Below are 23,605 nucleotides of genomic sequence, written 5' to 3'. Positions count from 1 at the left end.
GAGCGGGAACATTGTTCTCAAGGCCTGGTGGGCCAGGATGTGCTCCACTCTCTCCTCCTCCCCCTTCATCTGCTCCCATGTGCTCCGATCAGACATGTCCCTCTCCCGGAGCTGCAGATTCAGTGTGGTCCTCTGAAATAAATTCTTCTGGGGGGAGACTGCTTTGCTTTTTCAATGTATTATCTATTTCTGAAATACTAGTATTAATCTTAAGTATTTATTTATGGTATTTTATGTGTGGTTTCTAGTTTCTAATTTATTTTGTACTTGCAGTTTTTTTTCTCTGACTTCTTTTACTGTTTCCCCCACCCCCTGTGTTTTCCTGGCTTTTGTTGACCTTTCTTTTAAATTGTTGACAGGTTTCATATGCCATTCTTTAAAAATCCTTGTCAGCTAATTCAGAAAGGTCATCTGGCTTTGTATCTTGAACACCTGTGTGAGTGATGCTGTCTTGTTTCTCCATGTGAATGGAAATTCTTTCTTTGAGAGTTTTTGGTGTTGTATTTATATGTAAGTAGTGATTGTATGTTTCTGAGACCTTAACCACTCACCACCTGTTTCCTTTTGGGTGTAACAGAGAATATGAGTGTCATGCAGTGTTCTGTTTCCTGTTCATATAGCACAGCTTAGGCCAGGTTTGGCTACAGTTTCATGGTACTTGTTGGCGTGGTGACTCAGCAGTGGGAGTAACTTTCCCCAGATGTAGTTGCAGGAGGTACAGAAGTGACTGGCGCATGTGGCCATCACTGCTCTCTCCCACTGGGTGGGCCAAGATGATACAGAGCAAAAAAAACCTCAAGAGAAAAACAAAAGGTAAAATAAACAGCAACCTAAAAAGAAAATAATTTTTTAAAATTTTAATAAAAACAAAAATGAAAGAAGCAATCAAATGGGAAAACAGGCAAGAAAGCAAACAGCAAGAAGAAATCTATTAAATCAAACATAAAGAGGAAACTAAAGACAAATGTAATAAAAAGAAAAATTAAAAGCAAAAGGAAAAAGATACTAAAGAAGGAAAGGGCAAAAAGAATAGTGAAAGAGAGCATAGGAATGAAGAATTAAGTGAAAAGAAAAAATAGAAAGATGAAGGGAAAAGTAGAAATGAGCAACAGAAGAAACGAAAACAGAAAGCAAGGATGAGAAACAAGCGAAGAATAGAATAGAAGGCCAGGAGCAAACCGACTGGGGCGGGAAGCAGAGAAGAGAGACCTGTGGAGGGCTTGGCACCCGGTGTGGATTGGGACCCTTTCCAGCCTAGGAGTTAACAGAGTCGGGTCGGGGGTGGGAAGCCCAATCTTCGGTGGAGCTGCCACTGGCTTACTTGATGTGTTCGTCCAGGTTGACTAGAGAAACATGTCCAGAAACACTCATGGGTGTTAGAGAAAGCTTTGTATAAAAAAGCAGTTATATATTGAGAAAACATCCCAGCCCAGATCAGATCAAGTCCGTAAGTCCAATGTTAGCCCATATGTACGATGCTAGTCCATAAATTCCTCTTTAGACTCACGCAGTACCTGCAATGGTTCTGAATGCAGGAAGATCACAGGTCAGTGGGTGAAAAATCTTGCGGATTCTATGGCAGTAGAAGCATCTCCAGGGCTCTGGCTGCCATCAGCAGGGCTCCATGTGGCTTGTCAACAGGAATGTGAAGCAGAGACAGAGTGTGTCCAGCCTCCAGGGAGGAAGAGAGGAAGTTCCCAGAATCCTCATGAGAAGGCCACACCCACAAGGAGACATCAGGCTGTGACTGGATTGACAGGTTAGACTCCACCCCTTTACTCTATTTTTTATTAAAAGATCATTTTATGAGGGGCTCTTACAGTGCATAACAATCCATACATCAATTGCATTGAGCATATTTGTACATATGTTGCCATCATTCGTTTCTAGGCATTTACTTTCTATTGAGCCCTTGGTATCAGCTCCTGTTTTTTCCCTCCCACCCTCCCTCCATCCTCATTAACCCTTGATAAATTATAGATTATTATTTTCATATCTTATACCGACCGCTGTCTCCTTTCCCCATGGTTTCTGTTGTTCGTTCCCCTGGAGGGGTGTGTGGTTATGTGTCAGCCATTGCGATTGTTTCCCCCTTCCTCCCCTCATCTCCCCACCTTCCCCTTCCCCTTCTGGCATAGCTATTTCCATTTCTGTTCCTGGATTCCGTGTGTCCTGAGCTCTTCTCTCTTATCTGTACCTGTGTACATGCTCTGGTCTAACCCGCATTGAAAGGCAGAACTGGGGTCATGATAGTGGGGGGTGAGGAAGCCTTAAGAAACCAGAGGACTATTGTGTGTGTTTCTTTGGTCCTTTACTGCACGCTGGTTGACTCATCCCTTCCCTGTTATCCCTCTGGGAGGGGGTGTCTCATTGTCTACAGAGGGGCTTTGGGTCTCTGCTCCGACCCACTTCGTTCTCAACAATATGCTTGTTTGTTATGGATCTTCTGATGCCTGTTACCTGGTCCAGATGATACTTCATGATTATACAGGCTGGTGTGCTTCTTCCATTAGGCTTGTTGCTTTTCTGCTAGATGGCCACTTGTTTAACTTCAAGCCTTCTAAGACCCCAGCCACTTAATATCCTCAAGTTGACATGAGATTATGTAACTACCACAGTTATCTGAGATCAGGAACTACTTGATCTGGATGTAGTTCATTCAGATTCAGATGGTGGCTGTGATCTGGGTAGTTGCTTCCAGAAAGGAACTCTCCTGGGCCCAGAGCCAGCGTATCTGAGGACAAGGTGGGTATTATGCAAGTAGTTCTTGCCTACATGTGGTAGTCTGGCAACAGGCTGCTTACCTAGTACTGTGCTTTCTGCTATTCTGATGAGGCAGAGGTCTGCACCTCTACACATTGTCTGCACCTCCAGGTCTACCAAGAATACATCCACAAAAGTGAGGCTCTGATCTCAGGCAGAGTGGGGCTGTGCAGGGGACAGGTGGGTGGGAGCCAGGAGGGTGTGGTGAGCAAGGGAGGAAGCCACCTTTCTCATTGTGAGCCACAGGTGTGGATGATTGCACTGGCCCCGAGCAAGCTGAGCTGTTACGGCTGCATCATGCCAGGCCAGGTGGCAAATCACCTGTTTTGTTTGCTAGCCGGCTCCTTTCGCTCAGCTGCTTCTCCTGGTTGGCATCATCTACCTCTCATCCTTTGTTCTGAAGCTCGAGGTTTCAGGAGGTTCAGCTGTATCTGTTTCTCGGGTATTTGTTGTAGAGGTTTGGGCAGTGTGTCTGCCTAGTCTGCCATCTTGCTAGAAGTCCGTTTCATCAATTATTCAATGAGTGACTCATTTGAAATTGCTACTTTCTTTGGGAGCACTGTCCCTATAAATTTTTTGTAAAGCATCAGTGGTTTCGCCATTTTTGTATTTGTGTCACCATAAATTTGATGTTTGTTCCTTCTTCAATTTTAACAGAATTCATGTTGTTCAGATAGGGCTCTTTTAATGTGATCTTATCTTTCTCAGCTCCTCCAAATATAACCTGTTTTATAAGAAATTAGTTTGATTTTTTTGATGGAAAAATATTGAAATCCAGGCCTTGTTTTTCCATAATAGATGTGTACCATGAATCTTTTAATGACCTCTCTTGTATGTATATTGATATACTAACTTTGGAAACATTTTCAATAAATTTTTAAAGAAAACATCAATCCCTAGTTTATTGTTGATTAGAATGAAGATAATTCTAAATGAAATTCTGGCATTAGTCAGGATAAAACATGATAAAGGATCTTGCTCCATTTTCTTGCCAAATCTCCAATCAATCAAGGCTTTATTTGGACATTCCAAAAAATAGTTTTGAATGATATCTGAAAACCTTTCAAATTAGAGTCAGTAGTGGCTTTCTTGTGAGGTACACATGAGCTTCGATTGTAGAACTCTAATAGCTCAGCTAATCTGGCATTCTTCTCTCATTTGAGAGAAATGGAAAGGTAAGTCACCCATGGCTGTGAAGGCGAAAGGGCAAAGAGGAGAGACATTTAGCACCGATGAAGACATAAATCTCGGTACTTTTTCCTTTTTCACAATGATTAGCCAGGAGGATGATCAAAAGTAGAAATGAAAACAAACAAGAGGAAGGCAAGTAGTGGAATTAAATCCTCGGTGTTAGAAATGTGTGTAAAGAGAAAGCTACCAAGGCTCTCTGAAAGCCTGGCAGTTACAGATTGCCACAAGGACCAAGCCCTGGTTCTCCCACCAGCTCAACGACTTCATGTTCCCTGGGCCCCTCAAATCTTCCTCTTCTGTCCCTTTCTTTCCCTCTCAGTACTTCCTCAAGCAGCTCTTCGCCAGAAAATGACATGACGCAAGTCATCCGTGCTGAACTGTAAATGACTCAACTCCCGCTTGGTGGCACATCTGCAGCAAACTGGAGATCTCGTATAAGTGTAGCCCCTGAACGGTGTCTGTCTCTCAGTGACAGGGGATGAGAAGCCTGGGAGAGATTTGGGCCCCAAGGTTACTTTGAGGGTTCTCCACATTCAGTGCTGAACTGTTTTCTATGAACTCGAAAGCCCTGGGTCCTGAACTGACAGCAGTGCTGGGTTGTCACTGGGGATTCAGAAGCGTGCCCGTCCGTGTACACAGGACCTGGATGCATGGTGTACGTGTTCTGTTCACGAACTTTGGTCAGAGGGCCTGCTTCGAGGCCCCGAAAGTGAAGCAGGAGAAAAGCTGTCCTTCACTGTTGGCAGCAGGGGGCACTGTTTGGGCAGCTGGCAGGGTCTAGTGAAGTCTGCCCTAGCAAGTCAGGCCACGTTCAGAAGAGCTTCCAGCCGCTCTCCCAGCTGGTCCCCTGGGGCCGTGCTAAGGCTCTTGACTTTGAATTTCTGGTTTCCTGCAAGGCAGCAGGGGTTTCCGCTGACCTTCACTTCTCCAGTCCTTCGGATGGTTTCAAAAGCAGCTCATCCCTTGCTGCTTCCATCACTCCCTGCTGGAAATCACACTGATACCAATACTTGGCTGAATTGCTTTTCAGGTGTCCAGCAAGTGTGGGGAATTGAGGAACGGGAAGAGAGTGGCTTGATTCTCATATTTTAGGAAGTCTGGCAGGCCAGATTCTGGGTGGAGCGAGGCCTTCACACTTGTGGCTTGGAGAGATGAGTCCCCATCACATTCTCACAATTAATACTAATGCCCACAATATCCTCCCCTAAGAGCACTGCCTAATGTTACCTCTTATAAGCACATGGCTGATTGCTATCTAGTCGGGAGCTTTAACTATAGGGGCAGATACATTGCTATTTCTCTCACTGCTGAGGTAAGGGGACAGTCACTCCCCCTTACCTGTCCCCAGCATTGGCGTTAGGTTACTTCTCCATTGAACTCAGGACCTTTAACATTAAGGTACAGCCCACTTTGTTACATAGGTGGTTGCCTTTAATTATGGGAGCGAGTATGCCCTGGGAGTATAGAACAGCGGTTCTCAACCTATGGGACTGGGGGTCGAATGACCCTTTCACAGGGGTCGCCCGATTCATAACAGTAGCAAAATTACAGTTATAAAGTAGCAATGAAAATAATTTTATGGTTAGGGGCAGTGGGTCACCACAACACGAGGAACTGTATGAAAGGGTCGCGGCATTAGGAAGGTTGAGAACCTGGTGTTGGGACTACATTCTCTCTCCCTCTGCACGGAATTGGTTCCTGAAGCCATGGCAGAGGTGAGCACCCCAAAACATTGGTCTATCCTTTCATTTCTTCCCTTCAAGCACACAGCTGTCTCCTGGGACACGTCCGGATGTGAGGCTGGATCTCACAAGCAAGTAAGTTGCTTACTGTGTTTCCTGCCACGTGTGTAAGCCAGTGACCAGGGAGGGCATGTTCTACTTGGACAGTCAACTTGCTTGTCCTTTCCCAGGCCCCCTGCTCCCTCCCCGCAAAAACAAACACCAAAAACCCCACCCACCTGAAGACAACAAATACAAGCACCATTGCTCTTAAATTTCTTCATTTATTAAGTCCGTTATGGTTTCCATTATATCTTGATTTATACCAGAGTTATGACAGAGGGCAATCAATTTGAGAGACAGCGCAGAAAGGTAAGACGGTTCCCTTAGTTTACCCCAGACTTGGCTCGAGGGAAACATCGCGCCGCCTTCGAGCTTATGGAACAGGCGTCGAATCCTGATGATGATGGCCAGCAGAAGCAGGTCGTCCCCGCTGAGGTAGCGGAGGGCTGGGATCTCTCCGGGGTTCGGCAGCTTTTCAGCAAACAGAAAGAAAAGGCAAGTTCAGGGGCCAGGAAGGCAGACTGGAGATGGTGCACAGCGGGCCTGGGACGGTGGGGAGCCCGTGGCCGTGAAGACTGGATACGGAGTATCCGGTCTAGTGAACCACTCAAGGGCAGATGGCTTAGTCTCACCTGTTTGGGGCCTGAGCTGCCCTGCCCTGGAGGCTCGGACTAAACGCAGGGCCCACTTCAAGCGAGATACTTTTAAGACTTAAAATACTTTAAGTAAAATACTTCAAATAAGTAAACGAGATTTGGATACGTTTGAAAGCTCACAATTTATTTAGTCATTGGACAGCCATAAGTGGACCGAGAGGCGCTGGGAGAGCGGTCCGTTTGCTAGAAAAGCCGGGAGAAGGGCAGACGAGCGGCCGGGGCGCCCTGGGCTCGAGGCGGGGAGGCCGACAGGGACGGTGCCCAGGGCGCGCTGTTCCCTGGTGAAGGTAGCACCTGTGCTCAAGAAGGATGGAAATGACCCAAACCTTAAAGTGTTTCTACCCCCGGAGGCCATTCCAAATGGACTCTTTGGCCTCTGCCCGGCCCACTGTCTCTCAGCCTCCTGCGAGTGAAGGCTGACGCAGCCGCCGGGCAGCGCCCGACAGTCTTGCGAGGGGTGTTTCTGCACCGTTTCCAGATCCGCTTAGAAAGGGCGTGCGCCTCGGTGAAACTCATCGCCCTCAGGCCACCGTCGACTCACAGTGAGCCCATGAGGCAGGGGGACCTGCCCCTGTGGGTCTTAGAGACTGGAACTCTGTATGGGAGAAGAAAGGCACCTCTCCTTCCCCGCGTGTCAGCTGGTGGTTTCAAACTGCCGACCTTGCGGATCCCAGTCCAATGCGTAACCATTACCCCACCAGAACTCCTGAGTGGGCAAGCTAAGTGCAAGCAGGATTACTGACCCGTCTTGGTGGCCCAGTGGGTTATGTGCTGGGAAGGAGATGAAGCTTTCTGCTCCTGTAAAGATTTACAGCCTCAGAACCACGGGAGCAGTCCCACAGTGTCCTATAGGGCTGTCCCGAGCTGGAAATCAACTCCATGGTAGTGAGCTTGGTTTGGTTTTACTACCTGTAAAAGACACAGACCCTATAGAACGTCTGTGCTTTCCACAGAAAAAGGCAGGCAAGGAAGAGGGGAGATCGGATGAATGAATAATAAAGAATGGATCTGAACCCCAACATCTCTTAACTCCAAATCCCATAAATGGCAGAAGCCTTTTAAAGCACTTACACTACCAATGACTGTAGAAAGTAAGAAGCTCTACATCTGCAGAAATACCGTAGGAACTACTGAAAACCAGGAAGCAGATTTGGACAGCATGGGATTGGGACATGCATGACCAAAGGAAACCACTCACCCCTAACGCACACACTTAAAGTCAACCGAAACGAGAAGTGCACGGGACCGCACCGGGGAGGACAAATCAGAGTGCAGCAGGAGCCACTGGGAGAGCATTCTTCCTCTGGCTTCCTCGCATGGAGCAGTGGTGCCCACAGGCTGGGGCGGGCATGTGGCGCTGGGCAGCCTTCTGCGACCAGCAGCACACCCCTGGCTCACCACGGTCAGAAGCCATCGTCAGCAAGCAGAACACATGGGAGCACGGAAATCCCCCAGGGCAAAACTGAGCACACACACCAAAACAAACCCACACACATACCCAAACGAACCCACACACACGCACCAAAACGAACACACACACACATACCCAAACTAACCCACACACACACACACACACACACACACACACACACCAAAACGCACACACACATACATGCAAACTACAGTTGGTGACGCTACCAGACCTCAACCAGCCGAGCTGGGCACAGCATGTATCGTCAGCAAGCAGAACACATGGGAGCACGGAAATCCCCCAGGGCAAAACTGAGCACACACACCAACACACACACACACACATACCCAAACGAACCCACACACACGCACCAAAACGAACACACACACACATACCCAAACGAACCCACACACGCACCAAAACGAACACACACACAAGTACCAAAACGAACCCACACAAGTACCAAAACGAACCCACACACAAGTACCAAAACGCACACCCCCAGAATACTCTTTAGCAGTACGGATGGTTGGACAGGGTAAGACATGACAAAATAATAATTTAAAAATTACCAAGGGTTCATGGGGGGCGGGGGGATGAGGAGCTGAGACCAAGGGCTCAAGTAGAAAGAAAATGTTTTGAGAATGATGATGGCAACCTGTGTACAAAAGTGCTTGCCACCATGGATGGATGTGTGGAGGGTGAGTTTTGCTGTGCCACAGATCTTCAATGGTGGTTGAGCATCCAAATGGAGGCATCTGGATGGACTCACAGATTCACAAGTCTAGAGTTCATGGGCGTCTACTTGCAGGTATAGATGAGGGGTTATCTTCATATAGAGAGCTGGTTGTGAAGGGCAAGAGACTCACTGGAATTACCTGGGGAGTGAGGACAGAGAGAAATGAGCAGACGGACAACGCCCGGAGTCTTCCAATAGTGGGGAAACAGGTGAGGGAAAGTAAGAACGAGGAGGGGCAGTTGGTGAGATAAAAGGCAAACCAAAGGAGAGAAGCCAGGGAAGAAGCCCTTCTGGGAGAAGGGTGTGATCCAGGTGCCCGCTGGGAAGAATCCGATCCGGCCCCACCCAAACCCAAACCGCTTCCGAGTTCCAAGTCCGTTCTGGGCTTTCAAGGCCGTGGCTGTGGAAGAAGGCTCCGGGCTTTCCTTTTAAGGCCCCTCTGGACAGGTCCAAACAGCCAGTCTTGCGGTCAGCACTTGAGCACTCAACCACTCGCACTACCTACGGGCTCTGAAGCAAACTAGTACGCATGTACTATTATTCAGCTGTGAAAAACCAAATGGACCAGACTTGGGACTGTCGACGTGGAAAAACCTTCAGGGTGCGTGGAGTGAAATTCAAAACCAAATGGACACACTTTCAGCAACAGACTCAGAATAGCATGATCGGATTTTTCATTTCTTCAAAAAGGTATGTATGAATGCCAATCAGTCCACAGGAAGAGCTGCAGGTACCCATACTGTTTCAGGTGGTGATTATCTCTGGGGAACGGTCAGAAAATAAAGAAGGGCTGAAGGGAGAATCTCATCTTTTACTCTCCTTACTTGTATATTGTTTAAACATTTCAAAGAGAGACTATATCCATGCCTCTCTTTTGTCTTTAAAAGCAAACACAAAATAATTTATAAATTATCAAGTGTTCATGGGGGAGGGGGAAACGGGCAGGGAGGGAAAAAATGAGCTGATGCCAAGGGCTCAAGTAGAAAGCAAATGTTTTGAGAATGATGATGGCAACAAATGTACGAATGTGCTTGACACCATGGATGGATGTGTGGATTGTGATAAGATAAAATGATTTAATTAGTAAACAAGCAAAAAGGATGACTATGAGAATAGTAAAAAAAGTTAACAAAAAACTTTTAACATGATGACTCTCTAGGGAGAGAGAAAGGAAAAGGCAGGCGGTGACAGGACAGGGGCCAAAGGCAGGGCGGATGGGATTGAAACACACACACACACACACACAGAGCTAAACAGTTGTGCTTCTGGGCTTTGGGTAAGAAAGCATTGACTATGACGGCGATATGCCCCAAAGAAGCTATATTGAAGATATCGAAGCCAGAGAAGACTGGAGTTTCACACATCTGGCTGCAGCAGCTACACTAGTGCTTGCAACACTGCAGACCCTCCATTCCTGCTACGCATCTAAGGGCTCCATCTCTTGGTGTGTGTTCACAAAGGAGTCCAAACGATGAGGAATATTGAGACCATATTTCCCTAGACTTGAAAGCGTAAGGTTTTCAGAGGTGGGAGAAACCTTTGAGCTACTATTTACTATGCTTAGTGCTTTGCACGCTCACTGAATCTCAGCACGCTATAAGGTAGGAACCACTGCCGCCTTTGTGTAGATGAGTGAACTGAAGCTCCGGTTCATCTTGCCAGCTAAATGATAGTGCCTTTGTTAAGCCCGAAGCCCGGATTCTTAAGCACAGTGCAAGACTGCCAGTCTCTGAGTGGGTACTTAAAGCCATGCCATGGGCTGGGCTCTGGGCTAGAGGAATCAGTAAGAGATTCTGCCCACCAGGGGCTCCCTCTTCAGTAGAAAGGCTGTGTGGGGCTAATGACAGTCTGAGTTCAGCAAGTGCTAGGCCAGGCAAATACGAGAAAAACCCAGGCAAGGGCACGACTGGCTCTGATTCAACAGCAGACTGAGATCTGGGGAACCACTTCAAGGAGATGAGGCTTCCATTTGGTCTTGAACATGATTTCAACCCCAGACCCTTGACCCAGTCCTCTATGGAGAAAACATACACAGTACAAAATCCCCACACCAGCTCTCCAGAGCGGCCCTACTTCTTCACAGACACTCAATACACTCGAGCTACAAGGAATGGCCAATTCGACCCCATGTGGAACTTTCACCGTGGGTTTTTTCCAGTGACTTCCAAGTTCTCCAGTGGATGGAGCAAACAGAAGCCCTCACTAAAGACAAGGATGTGCCCATTCTAAAGGAGGGATTATTGTTTAAAAACACACTCACCTTCACTTTGGTTCCAACGCTGATTCTTGCCTGTCGGCCCACGGCTAAAAAAGTGATGTAAATTTTGTCTTGTTCTAAGATGCGAATTCCAATATGTTGGTTCAAAGCCAGAAAGACAGGTTTAAATGAAACGAAGGGTGTGGAAGCCACAGAACTGGACCAGTTCCAAGCCCTGACCCTGTTGCCTGCTTGATCTGAATATTGACCACCTAAAATATTGATGCACACCCTGGGTAAGAAAGAAAGGAAAACTCATAAATAACAGCACTACCTGTCAGCCCCGAACTTAGCCTGCCACGTGCTAACCAAGTGGAGCCATCATTTCTGTTAACCAAGAGCGCACCGTTGCACGTGGGAGCAGCAGGAAAGAAATCAAATGACAGGTCACATTGGGCCTATCTGCTGTACAAGACCCTTCTAAAGAAGGAAAGACAAAAATGTCACTGTGGGCGCTCAGGAGCACCTGCAGGAAGCCACGGTATTTTCAATGGCCTTGCATGCATGTGGCTGCTGGACACTCATCAGGAGCCTGCAGAGGTGTCTTTTTTTGCCTTTGCGCTCCGGGGAAGAACACTGCAAGGACCAGGGACTGCCAGACGGACAAAGCAAATCCGTTTTAGAGGCAGGACAGGCCACAACGGTCCTTGGAAGTGCAGGTATGTGGACGTGTTAGCAGGAGAGCCCAGCCCCTGGGAAAGGACGACATGGTTGGTAGAGAGTCAGCAAAAGAGATCCTCAGTGAGACGGACTGACAGTGGCTGCAAAATGGGCTCAAGCGTCACAATTGTGGGGATGACCCAGGCTGGGGCGGAGTTTCCTTCCGTCGGAGGTGGGGTTGCTACGGATTGGAGCTGATTGTATAGCACCCATAAAACAAAGGCGGAGTTGAGAACTCAGATCATCTTAGGAGGGAGAAGACTGCCTGAATCCCATAATTATTGGGAATGTGGGGTCGTTAGATCCTACACTGCTAAATCAAAACAGGCCCCAAGGTTGGAATCTGGATGTTGAAAGGATCCGGAAAATTATGTGGTGAGAAGAATGAAGGGGGGCGGGCAGGGAGGGTCTTGAAAAGATGAAGGCTTAGGTGTCAATTCTGGGGAAGGCAGAAGCCAAGGGAGCTGTTTGCTAGCAAATGGGTCCGTGCTGGTATAGTGGGCTAAGCAGTGGGCTTCTAACAGAAAGGTACGCTGTTCAAAGCCACCAGTGGCTCTGGGTCAGAAGGGTGCATTGGAAACTCTAAGGGCAGTTCTACTCTGTAATTTAGGGCACTGGGAGTTGGAATTTCCTTGCTGGCAGGGGGCTTGGCCTTGGCCTTTAGTTTCTACCACTGCCTTCACATGGGTGGGTGCAGGCTTCCTTCAAGAAGGCCTCTCAGCAGGCCTGGGTGTGTATAGGGTAAGAACCAGGGGGCCTCCTAAGAACATATACGTAGAAATGGGTAAAGTGGCAGACCCTCCCCCCTTTTTGTTGTTAAATAGATTCTTTAAAAAAAAAATCATTTTATTAGGGGCTCATACAACTCATCACAATGCATACACACATCAATTGTGTAAAGCGCATTTGTACATTCATGGCCCTCATCATTCTCAAAACATTTTCTCTCCACTTAAACCCCCAGCATCAGGTCCTCATTTTTCCCCTTGTTGTTAAATATAGTCTATCGCAATAAAACTACAACCAATCAATTAGATCAGTGGTTCTCAACCTTCCTAATGCCACTACCTATTAATACAGTTCCTCATGTTGTGACCGCCCCCCCAACCATAAAATTATTTTCGTTGCTACTTCATCACTGTGAATTTTCTACTGTTATGAATCGTCATGTAAATATCTGATAGGCAGGATATATTTTTATTGTTACAAATTGAACATAATTAAAGCATAGTAATTCATCACAAAAACTATGTAATTATATATCGTGAAATATTTATTTCAATGAAATCTTGTCTTGAGGCATGGTGTAGCATGGGTAAGAGTCTTCACGCCGGTATCTGCAGGTGGTGGACCCGCCTGGAGACGGGCAGAGGAGCGGTGTCTTGGTTCTTAAGACCATCAGAAATGGTTTTAGGCGACCCCTGTGAAAGGGTCATTTGACCCCCACCAAAGGGGTCATGACCCACAGGTTGAGAACCGCTGAATGAGATGTACTAGATAAATTGGGGACCTTGGAGGGCACGATACATTCTATCTCATTTTCCAATATTGATGAATGATGGTCAAAGAGCGTGGTGGCACACTGGGACTGGAAATCACAAATGGCTCTGTCCAGTACTGACAGTGTCCAAAGGCTGCCACCTCCTGGCAGAGTTTCTCCCATAAATACCTTCATGGGAGAGAGTAGCTCTCGCTGAAGAGCTTGAAAAGTTAGAATCCAAGTTCTATTTGTCAAGTTAAACAAAAATAATATGTATACTAGCAGATAAAACAGTCAGAATCTTAACATTTTGAAGAGGTTGTCCCTATGTTGTTGCTGGGTTTGGCTACAGAAGGCTTACAGGTTGGGAATACATCCTCTGTGAGGGTGATCTGGCTACGCCATCTGTCACCTCATTGATGGCTGGCCAGGGTTGATTTGGCTGACCTGGCTGGCTAGGTGGGTGTCCCCTCCCTCCCTCCCCACTCCATGTGTGTCCCTCCTGAAGCCGCATGCTTGGTTGAAGAGGACGACCTTCCCCTATAGAAAGAGGACCGTCCTTTGGTCAAGGGTACACGAGTAGCTGCCCCACCCCTGCTAGGCCCTCCAAACACGTCTCAAGGAATACATCCTCAACAATAAAAAAGTCTGTGCAGCTCCTGGCAAGAGGATTTTGGCAAACTCTTGCCACTGATGAGGCCAACCCAAATTCACTGCCCGAGTCCATTCTGACTAACAGTGACTCTGTCGGACAGCGGGGAACTGCCCCCTGTGAGCTTCTGAGACTAACTCTTTACAGGAGAGTAGAGAACCTAATTTCTCCCACAGATCGGCTGATGGCTTGGGACCGCTGACCCTGCAGTTAGCAGCCCAACATGGAATATACTACACAACCCGAGTTCCTCACACAGTAGGGCATTATTAGGCCACAAGCTCTAGTAATGAGAAACTACAGGGGTTCACATCCCCAATCCATAGGGCCATAATATAAGTGATTTAGAGCTGGCTACACAACAAAGCGGTGCATTTGATGGGTACAGAAAGGATATAGTAACCTTTGTTTTCTACAGTTACCTAAGATTTTCCCACATGGGATCATATAAGTAAAACATTTCCTTGAGTTGAGCAATACTATCGTAAGACCATTACTGAACGATTCCTTACCAGACGTTTCCATTGGGGTGATAGCAGGAGCTGCGGCCCGAGGAATCCAGCAGGGCCAGGATGGCGGGGTTAGTGGGCACGTCTTCTTGGATTATACACGTGAAGCCATTGATCTTGTTGGGCACTCGGATGATGGCTAGGTTTCCGGAAGGATAGCTGAGATCAGATAAGGTCACGTGCGTCGTTCTTGTGGCTCTTAACTATTCTGGGAATACTCAGTTTATGAGAAAGCCCACTGAACCTGTAAAGCCTTCTGAAAACAGGAAATCATATTATTACGAAAGGATTTTAAATGCTAAGAGGTGGCACAGTGGTTATGCACTGGGCTGCTAAGGGCCAGGTCACCTCCGTGGGATAAAGACAGGGCTTTCTACTCCTGTAAAGAGTCCTGGTCTCGGATACTCACAAGGGCAGTTCTACTTTGTCCCACAGGATTGTAAGGAGTCAGGTGTCAACTTGATGGCAGTGAATTAGGTTAGGTTATGTGGAGCAGAGGCCCCGGCAGAGCAAGAGTTAAAGTGCTTGGCTAGGAATGAGAAGTCAGAGTGGCCCCACAGGAGCAAGTGTGGCCCACTGCTTCCGTATGGTGGCCATGCAGCCTTGGAAACCCCATGGGCAGACCCACTCGTCCTTCAGGCTCACAGCCCCCCTGTCAGTCAGAATGAACTTGAGAACAATGGTTTTTGGTGGTGGTGGAGCTGTGAGGTGGATCGAAATAGGAAATGCAAAAGTCTCTGATTAAAAACTAGGAAACTAAACCTAGGAATATATAAAAAAAAGATGACGCACTATGACCAAGTTCCATCACGCAAGCTTGCTTAACAGATGCATGTGAAGCAATGCAATATACCACACCGATGGGGAAGAAGACAAGCACCCCCACCCCACCCCTTCCACAGGGTCATCTATCTCAACAGAAACAGAAAAAGCATTGGACAAAACCCAGCACCCTTTGATGATCAGAAACACGTAACCAACGAGGGATGGAGGGAACTTCCGAGTGCACCTAGCACACATCTGATCTATTTAACAGTGAGATATGGGGCCTTCTCCCCTCAAGCCAGGATCTAGACATAATGTCTACTCTTACTATTTCTAGTCAATCCTGGCCTGGATGTTTTAGTCAGGGTCATGTTAAAACTCGCTGCCAGTGGGTTAAGACTAACTCCTGGTTACCCTGGATTATGTTAGGTTTCTGAGGCTGGGTCAGTCTTACAGGAGCAGACAGCCTCATCTTTCTCGTGCAGGTTTGAACCACTGACCCTGTGGTCAGCACTCCAACCCTTATCCGACAGGGCTCCTTTGGGTAATGTTGAGCTGAAAAAACCCCACCACCACCACCAAGAAAAACACCCAACTCAATGCCTTTTGAGTTAATTCCGATTCAGGGGGACCCTGTGGACAGGCTAGAACTGCCCCCGAGACTAACTTTATGGAAGTAGAAAGCCTCATCTTTCTCTCAGATTGGCTGGTGGTTTCGAACTGCTGGCCCTGCAGTGAGCAGCTCAATGGGTAACCACTACAGGCATCCATGTGAGAAATCTTCATTAATATGACATGCTCTGATATATGTAGGAAACATTAAAGCATTCACCTGGCTTGCTGAAAGTGAGGAAGAACTGAAGCACTGATGATGAAGATCAGGAATTGCAGTCTTCTGCATGGATCACAGCTCAATGTAAGGAAGACCAAAGTCCTTACCACTAGACCACTAGGTAGCATCACGAGAAATGGAGAAAAGGTTGACGTTGTCAAGGATTGTGTCTTGCTTGGATCCACAATCAATGCTCGTGGAAACAGCAGTCGAGATCAAATGACATATTGCAAGGATGTTACTCTGAGGACCAGAGTGTGCCTGACCCAAGCCATGGTATTCGCCATCGCATCCTATGCATGTGAAAGCTGGACACTGAATAGAGAAGAGAACAGAGAGTTGGATATATTTGAATGGTGGGGCTGGAGGAGAATATCGAAAGTCCCATGGGCGGCTCCAAGAATACACGGTTCTGTGTTGAACGAAGTAGACCAGAATGCTCCTTAGAGGTAAGGCTGGCAAGGCTTTATCTCAGGTACTTTGGATGTGTTGTCGGGAGAGACCAGCCCTGGAGAAGGACGTCGTGTCTGGTGAAGTGGAGGGGCGAGGCAAAGAGGAAGGCCTCAGCGAGCTGGATTAACAGTGGCTGCATCCGGGGCTCAGGTAGAGGAACCGCCGTGAAAAGGGCACGGGCCCTGCTGCGCTGCATTATGTTGTGCAAAGAGTCGCTAGGGGTCGAAATCATCTCGATGGCACCTAACAACAACGATGACAACCACAAAGAATTCATAAGGCATTATCTTAGAGCTAATAATATAATTCTGCAAGGTGACAGGATACAACAGGATCAGTATAAAAACTTTATTTACATATATTAGCAATTAACATTCTGACAAGGACATGAAGACAATTCCATTTGCAAGAGAAGCAAAAAGGATAAAATATACTGAAGATAACTCACTAACTGTTGATACTCAGTCCACATCTAAGCTGACATGAAGTCCAGCTGAGACATGAAGTAGACATAGATGAATTCTCACCATTTTGAGAATCGGGTCCAGGCTTCAAGAAAGATGAAAGCCAAAGCAGGATAAAGACATAGCAATAAGAGCTGGGTTAGCTGTGCGGACTCTCCTGGCATAATTAAACATGACCTCCGGGCTTTCTCATAGGACTGAAGGAACTGAGACATCCGTTCATCTCCTATGCCATGAAAGTCTCTCTTGGTTTATCTGTCCATTGTTGGAGTTTGACTGAACATTCAGGAAAATATGAATGGAAATCATATTCTACAAAAAGAGGCCTTCTGAATCCAGGACAGATGATCCCTTCAGGACCAGTGGTGAGAGTGGTGATACCGGTAGGGTGGGGTGGAAAGGGGGAACCGATTACAGGGATCTACATTTAACCCCCTCCCTGGGGGGTAGACAACAGGAAAGTGGGTGAAGGGAGATGTCGGACAGTGAACGATATGACAAAATAATAATTTATAAATTATCAAGGGCTCATGAGAGAGTGGGGAGCAGGGAGAGAGGGAAAAATGAGCTGATGCCAGGATCTTAAGTGGAGAGCCAATGTTTTGAGAATGACGAGGGCAATGAATGTACAAATATGCTTTACACAATTGATGTATGTATGGATTGTGATAAGAGTTGTACGAGCCCCTAATAAAATGATTTTTTTTAAAAGAGACCTTCAATTGGCAAAAACAAACACAAAAAACCCTCGCTTCATGTCATACAAATATTTTAATTTTCCTTTATGTAGTGAAAGACCTTGATGTACTGAACTCAGGACATCTAGAGCCCTGGACATCAGTTAGAAGGTCAGGCAATCATTAACTTGGTGTTCCGTAAAATGTCAATCAAATTTTTGTGTTGAAAAAACCAGTTGAAAAAACCTGTTGCTAATGGATGCGTCAACAGGCACACTTTTTCTAGGGGACAAAAAAAATCTACCAAAGCCTTGAAATACCCATCATTTCCAGAACGTCTCCTCCTCGGTGTTTAATTCAAGGACACAAGTGATAAGCATGCAACAAAGTATGTGCAAAACTGTTCACTTAGCTGTTGTGCATAGTGGAAGACCAACTGTTCAGCAATAGAAGACAGGTTAAATAATGAACTACTACTATGCATTTTAAAAATAGTGGTGTATCTGTATACTTATTGCATATTATATACTAAAGCATGTATTATGTAATATGTGAAAAGGGAAAAATATTATGCATAAATAAGTGAAAAATGGTCAGAATTGACTATTTTAAAAGCCTTTTTTATCTTTATATATACTGCCATTGAGTCATCTTTGAGTTGTAGTGACTCCAACATAGGGTTTCGGAGATTAAATCTTTGTGGGAGCAAGATAACTTCACCTTTCTCCCAAGAGGCTGCTGGTGAGTTTGAACCACTCAACTTGCCACCAGGGCTCGGTATGGGCTCATAAACCACTCACTGCCATGAAGTCAGTTCCATCTCAAAGTGACCCTAAAGGACAGAGTAGAACTGTCCCTGTGGGTCTCTGTGACTGTCACTGTTTATTACTTCTACTTCTACTCTTTAGAGGAGTAGAAAGCCTTGTCTTTCTCCGGCTGGTGGTTCTGAACTACTGATGCTGCAGTTAACAGCACAGCTCAACAACCAACCCACTCTGCCACCAGGCCTCAAAGACACAGAGAGAAGTCAGAGAGGTGTATAAAAGCCTGGTAACAGCTTGGTTTTCTTGGTAGAAGGCTATTAGAGTAGTACATACATACTGGGTCATTGTATGTTTCCGTATTATCTCCCTTTACCTTTCTTTTCGTGAAGAGAGCACGTAAGTAGAAATAACTTGCTGAAAGAAAGGATACAATATTTGCGTTGTCCCATCTGGAAACGACGTCAGAAACTTGGCCCCGTGATTGTAGGTCTTCTCCAGCAGCTCGCCCTGCCGGACAGTCTGCACGACACGGGACAGAGAGCACGCGTCAACGGCTCTGGATGCGGAACATTAAGGACAGCTGTGGACCTCGCTGAGGAGCTAGAAAAATGATGCCACTTCTCCCAACGTGAAAGGTTCGCTCGGAGGCCCCCCCGCCCCCCAGCAGCAGAGCTGGGTACAGCCTGTCCGGGAGGAATATAACATTACAATCTCTTTGAAGAAGTTTTTAAACTTATACATGTATTACCATAAAGTAAGGTGACCAGATTTTAACATTGGTAAAGCGAGACACCATTGATAAAACTCACATCCTGGCGGAAGAGCCACATGGCAGCCGAAAACCGTATACCCTAGCTTGTCGTGCATTCTTCCCAAAAATCGGGAGTTTTTAAAAAGGCCGCGGGACGCGGGAAAAATTGTTAAAAATCGGGAATGTCCTGCCAAAAGCGGGACGTCTGCTCACCTTACCATCAAGACAAGATGAAAGACGATACAGAGCCAAATGGAAAGTATTCTTCACCCTGATTTTCATGTTGATTATATAACTATATACATTTGTCCAAAACTCAGAGAGCCTCACACCTAAAAAAGGGTCGATTTTACCATACGTAAATTACACTTCAACAAATGGAACTTAAAAGACAAAAAAACTCCAGTGTAAGCTGCAGCCAGTGATGGCGCTTCAAGATCGCGCTGCAAGTTCATTTGATCAAAACATTCGTGGGATGTAGGAAGGCGAAGAAAGACACAGGAAGATATTCTTTATTTATCTTCTAGTCTAACTTTCTTATATACAGTCCTTATAGGGAAGTGAATTTATATTTGTGTTCCATTCACAAAAGCCTGGTGAAGCATTATGTTATGCTTCGGACTGTGAGCCACAAGATTGATGGTCCAAACTCACCAGCTGCCCAGTTGCAGAAAGATGGGACTCTGCTCCTATGAAAATGCATCGGCTTGGCGACTGTATGGAGCTCTGGTGGCATAGTGGTTATACGCGGGGCTGCATAATGCAAGGTCAGCAGTTCGAAACCACCAGCCGTGTGGGGCTTCCTACTTCTGTAAACAGTGAGAGTCTTGGAAACTCACAGGGGCAGTTCTACCTTGACCAGTAGGGCCGCTCTCAGCCAGCACTGACTCAATGGCAGTGAGTTTGGGTTTTTTTCGTTTTGGAAACTGTAAGGAGCACTTGTACGTTGTCCTATAAAACTATCTCAATGGCCGTGTGCTATCTATCTATTATTATAAAATAGTTTATATGATACATACAAATAGGAAATTATGGATTAAATAATAGCTTAAATAATGTATACTATGATATATATACGTATATAAAACCATTATAACATAAATTACATGTATGCGCGGGTTTCAAAAAGTTTGTGGAAAAATGGGATTGGAAGACAATGAAAAATTCCCAGGAACTTTATCAAACACCCTCATAGATATAATTTGTTGGTTTGGGCATATTTAAAAGGAATAATTTTTTTATACAGCTCCAACTTTGGAAGTTACACATCCTGTTTTTATTATTTTTCTGAGTGCTGTGGAAATTTCAGCATGCAATTTTACTTTTGCAAGTTTACAATGATCTTACTGATTTATTGCCCCTAGCGTAATTGTTTTCAACTTTCATCCATATCATAGCAGGTATCAAAACTTCATTTAACTATTAATTGCAATCCGTCGATGTTTATACCACAGTTTGCTTGCCGATTCATCTGCTGATGAACACTTAATACCTCCAGGTGGCTGTTCCCACCCCGGCTCCTGTGCGTGACGCTGCAGTGTGCCTGGTGTATGATCACAGGCACACCTGACTTGGTTGCACTTCGCTTTACTGCATTTCCCATAGATGTTAAAAAACAAATCGAAGCTTTTTGGCAGTCTATTGAGACTGTGTTTCCTTTTTGCTGTTGTTTTTCTTTTTTGATGGTGCGAACTATTTATTTTTCTAATCATTTTATTAGGGGCTCATACAACTCTTATCACAATCCATACACACATCAATTGTGTAAAGCGCATTTGTACATTCACCGCCCTCATCATTCTCAAAACATTTCCTCTCCACTTAAGCCCCCGGCATTAGGTCCTCATTTTTCCCCTCCCTCCCCGCTCCCACCTCCCTCATGAGCCCTTGATAATTTATAAATTATTATTTTGTCATATCTTGCCCTGTCCGACGTTTGCTGCTGTTTTTCAATAGTACTTACTTCACGTCTCTGTGCCACATTTTGCTATTTCTTGCATTCGTTCAAAACTTTTGGATGTTATTGCACACTGACTAGACTGCAGTGTAGTGTGGCCATAACTTTCACATGCATCGCGGAACGAGAAAACAGCACGATTTGTCTTGTTTTGCTTTTGCGTGATCGGGGTGACCTGGAGGAGAGCCTGCGGTGTCGCTGAGGAGTGCCTGGCCCTGTGTTTAGCTTCAGTTCTTTGGGATAAATGAGTGGTCTACGAGGGTAAGTGAGAAAGAATTGCTACAAAATCAGAGAAACATCATTGAACAAAACGATCAAAATGTGCAGCTGGTTTTTCTTGACACATCTTCCGTCTCGGTCTACACACTTCTGAAGGCGTGGGGACTCTTCCGCAGCGTCTCTGACTCTTCCCCAAAGCACCCTGTGCTCTTCAATCTACGCTACGCCACTTGGCCAGGTGCTCCTGTTAAATGCTCCTAAGTTTGGGGAACAACGAGAAGTCTGGAGGAGCACGATGGTGGCTGGCGGGGCGGAGGTCAGACTTCCCAGTGACGTTCTAGGGGATCCACCCTAGCCGTCTGGAAGAGTCGGCGAGGGAGTTGTCCTGAGAAAAACAAATGAAACTCAAATGGAACAAACTTGGCTTTCCTGCCCATTTCTGCGGTTTGCATTTCAAAAACAACAAATTCGTCGTAAGTCTCTGGTGTTTGTAAGTGCCCGAGACACCGTCATCAGCCAGTGTCTTCCAAGAAACTCTGTCAAGCGTTCCCCTTTGGAATTCTAAGTAACAAGTCATTATAACACCGAGTTTACCTCTCTGCCTTGAATTTGACTGGCTTAGCAGAGCCTGGCAGATGGGATCTTTTATTTGACGGCACCCTAACAAAATGAAGAGCCTGTATTCCTGTGAGACCTCGTCTGCTACCATCCACTGACCTCACAGAAACGTCTGAACATGGTTTGTTTGGGACAACCTGTGCATATATGAACTGGAACCCCAGTAGGAGTACTGACCCATCATCATATATGCAAGTCATATGATGATTCTATGTTTAACTGTTTGAAGAATGCCTGTCTTAGACTGGGTTCTCCAGAGAAGCAAAACTAAAAATGCCTCTGTGTGTGTGTGTGTGTGTGTATAAATTTATATAAGGAAAATGGGGCACACAGTTTTACAAGTGGCAAGTCCCAAATCTGTGGGTCAGATTTTAAGCTGGAAGCTCCTCCTGAGGCCCAGGGGGGCTGACGAATCCAAAATTAATAGGAAGACCACAGACTGGTGGCTGCAGAAACGGGTGAATCCAAGGCAAGTAGGTTATGCTTGTGGCTGTCGATTGAATGAGTCCGAGATCAGCAGCCTCTGATGACTGCCAGGGGTAGCAGGCAATATGGCAAGCCTTTGGCTTAAGTTAGAATCAGAGCCTGATGAACCAGATGCAGGATCTAGTCTCAACAAAAAGCAAAGCAAGGTTTTCCACAGTATCCTTATATTTGAAGGTGGAAGCAATTCTGAGGAGACTTTATTTAATTGTATCATGGCCACGACCTGAGTAAGGATGTTGTAGTTCACCCTAGTTTTGCCTTTTATGGAGGCTTACAAGTGCTTACCTGTGGTTACATTGTGTTTGGTTAGGTCATGGGGAATTGCTCTGTGTGAATAGCCAAACCAATGAGAATCCTGACCCAATCAATTTGCCCAAAAAAGTAACTGTCATAATGCCCAATCTGTTTCCCACAGCGATTATTTTCACATTTTACATTCCCACCAACAATGTGCTCCAATTTATCCACATTTCACCAACACTTGGTATTTTCTATTAAAACATTTTTTAATAGTAGTCATCCTAGTGGGTGTGACGTACCTATAGTGCATTTTTAGATCTACCTTCTTCGGCTTGCAAGGGAATAAAAAGAAGAAGAAGTAACAGAGAGCATGGGACTGGACTGCCACCAGGAAAAACGAGCTGGGACAGAAACATGGCTGTTGGCTGTGGGGCCTCTGTGCTAAGAACCTCCTAGACTCGGGAATACTGATGCCAAGACACAAGTGCATCTCCAAGGAGCACCGGGTCCACAGATGTCGGAAGGAGACCAGTATCTTCTTCCAGAGTCGACAGAGAGAAGTTCTTGTCTTAGAGCCAGCACTCTGAATTCAGATCTCCAGCCTCTTGAATGGTGAGAAAATAGATTTCTGCTTGTTAAAGTCAGCTACTTAGGGTATTTTGGACAGAAAAACCAGATAACCAAGACATCACTTCTATTTTTTTACTTCTATAATTATTTTCAAGATATGCTGTAATACTTTACAGTTATCTGTCCCCTCCATATCACTAACAAGTTACTATTAATTTAAAGTAAACATCAGTAGATAACTGCAGTTTCCAAGGTCGTTGCTTGTTTTCTTCTTGTTGGGTAGGATTCTCAATTGTGTTGGCTGTCCACGTGTTCCTGGCTACTCTGCAGTGTGTGGTGGTCCTGGAACTTGGAGATCATGCAGATGTGAACTGGAGGGCGAGAGGAGTGAGCCTCCTCCGGAGAGAATTTGAATCTGCTCTCCCACTCCTCTGGCACCGCTCGTACTTTTAAAACTCTCTGTACCCTGGTCTCCTGGTCTCAGTTCAGTCTTGGAGGATTTCCTTGGAGCAAATAGGGAGATTACGAGTTGGGCCGCTAACTGAAAGGTCAGCAGTTCCAAGCCACTAGCTCCTGCAAGGGCTCAAGATGAGGCTTTCTGCTTCCATACAGGGGACGGTCTGCCCGGTCCTACAGGGTCACTCTGAGTTGGAACTGACACAAGGGCAGCGGTTGTATTCTATTGTGTAAAAGGCAGTAAATCTTTT

General features: G+C 45.9%; 1 protein-coding gene across 1 annotated transcript in view; it reads right to left on the bottom strand.

The window, feature by feature from the left end:
- Window positions 1-5,945: 5,945 nt before the first annotated feature.
- The window catches only part of ERICH6 (glutamate rich 6), a 45,504-nt gene continuing 27,844 nt past the window's right edge, over window positions 5,946-23,605 (bottom strand). Inside the window, exons 11-14 of the mRNA XM_045295001.1 lie at window positions 18,488-18,576; window positions 14,106-14,261; window positions 10,805-11,033; window positions 5,946-6,209 (exon numbers count right to left, since the gene is read on the bottom strand). Of these exons, the coding sequence (XP_045150936.1) occupies window positions 5,946-6,209; window positions 10,805-11,033; window positions 14,106-14,261; window positions 18,488-18,576 (738 nt within the window). The remainder of the gene's footprint in view (window positions 6,210-10,804; window positions 11,034-14,105; window positions 14,262-18,487; window positions 18,577-23,605) is intronic.

The sequence above is a fragment of the Echinops telfairi genome, unplaced genomic scaffold, assembly GCF_000313985.2.
Source record: "Echinops telfairi isolate 266 unplaced genomic scaffold, ASM31398v2 ScPeMD7_4225;HRSCAF=4972, whole genome shotgun sequence".
Taxonomy (NCBI): domain Eukaryota; kingdom Metazoa; phylum Chordata; class Mammalia; order Afrosoricida; family Tenrecidae; genus Echinops; species Echinops telfairi.
The sequence above is the reverse complement of the archived record's forward strand: the minus strand, read 5'-3'. Positions and strand labels throughout refer to the sequence as shown.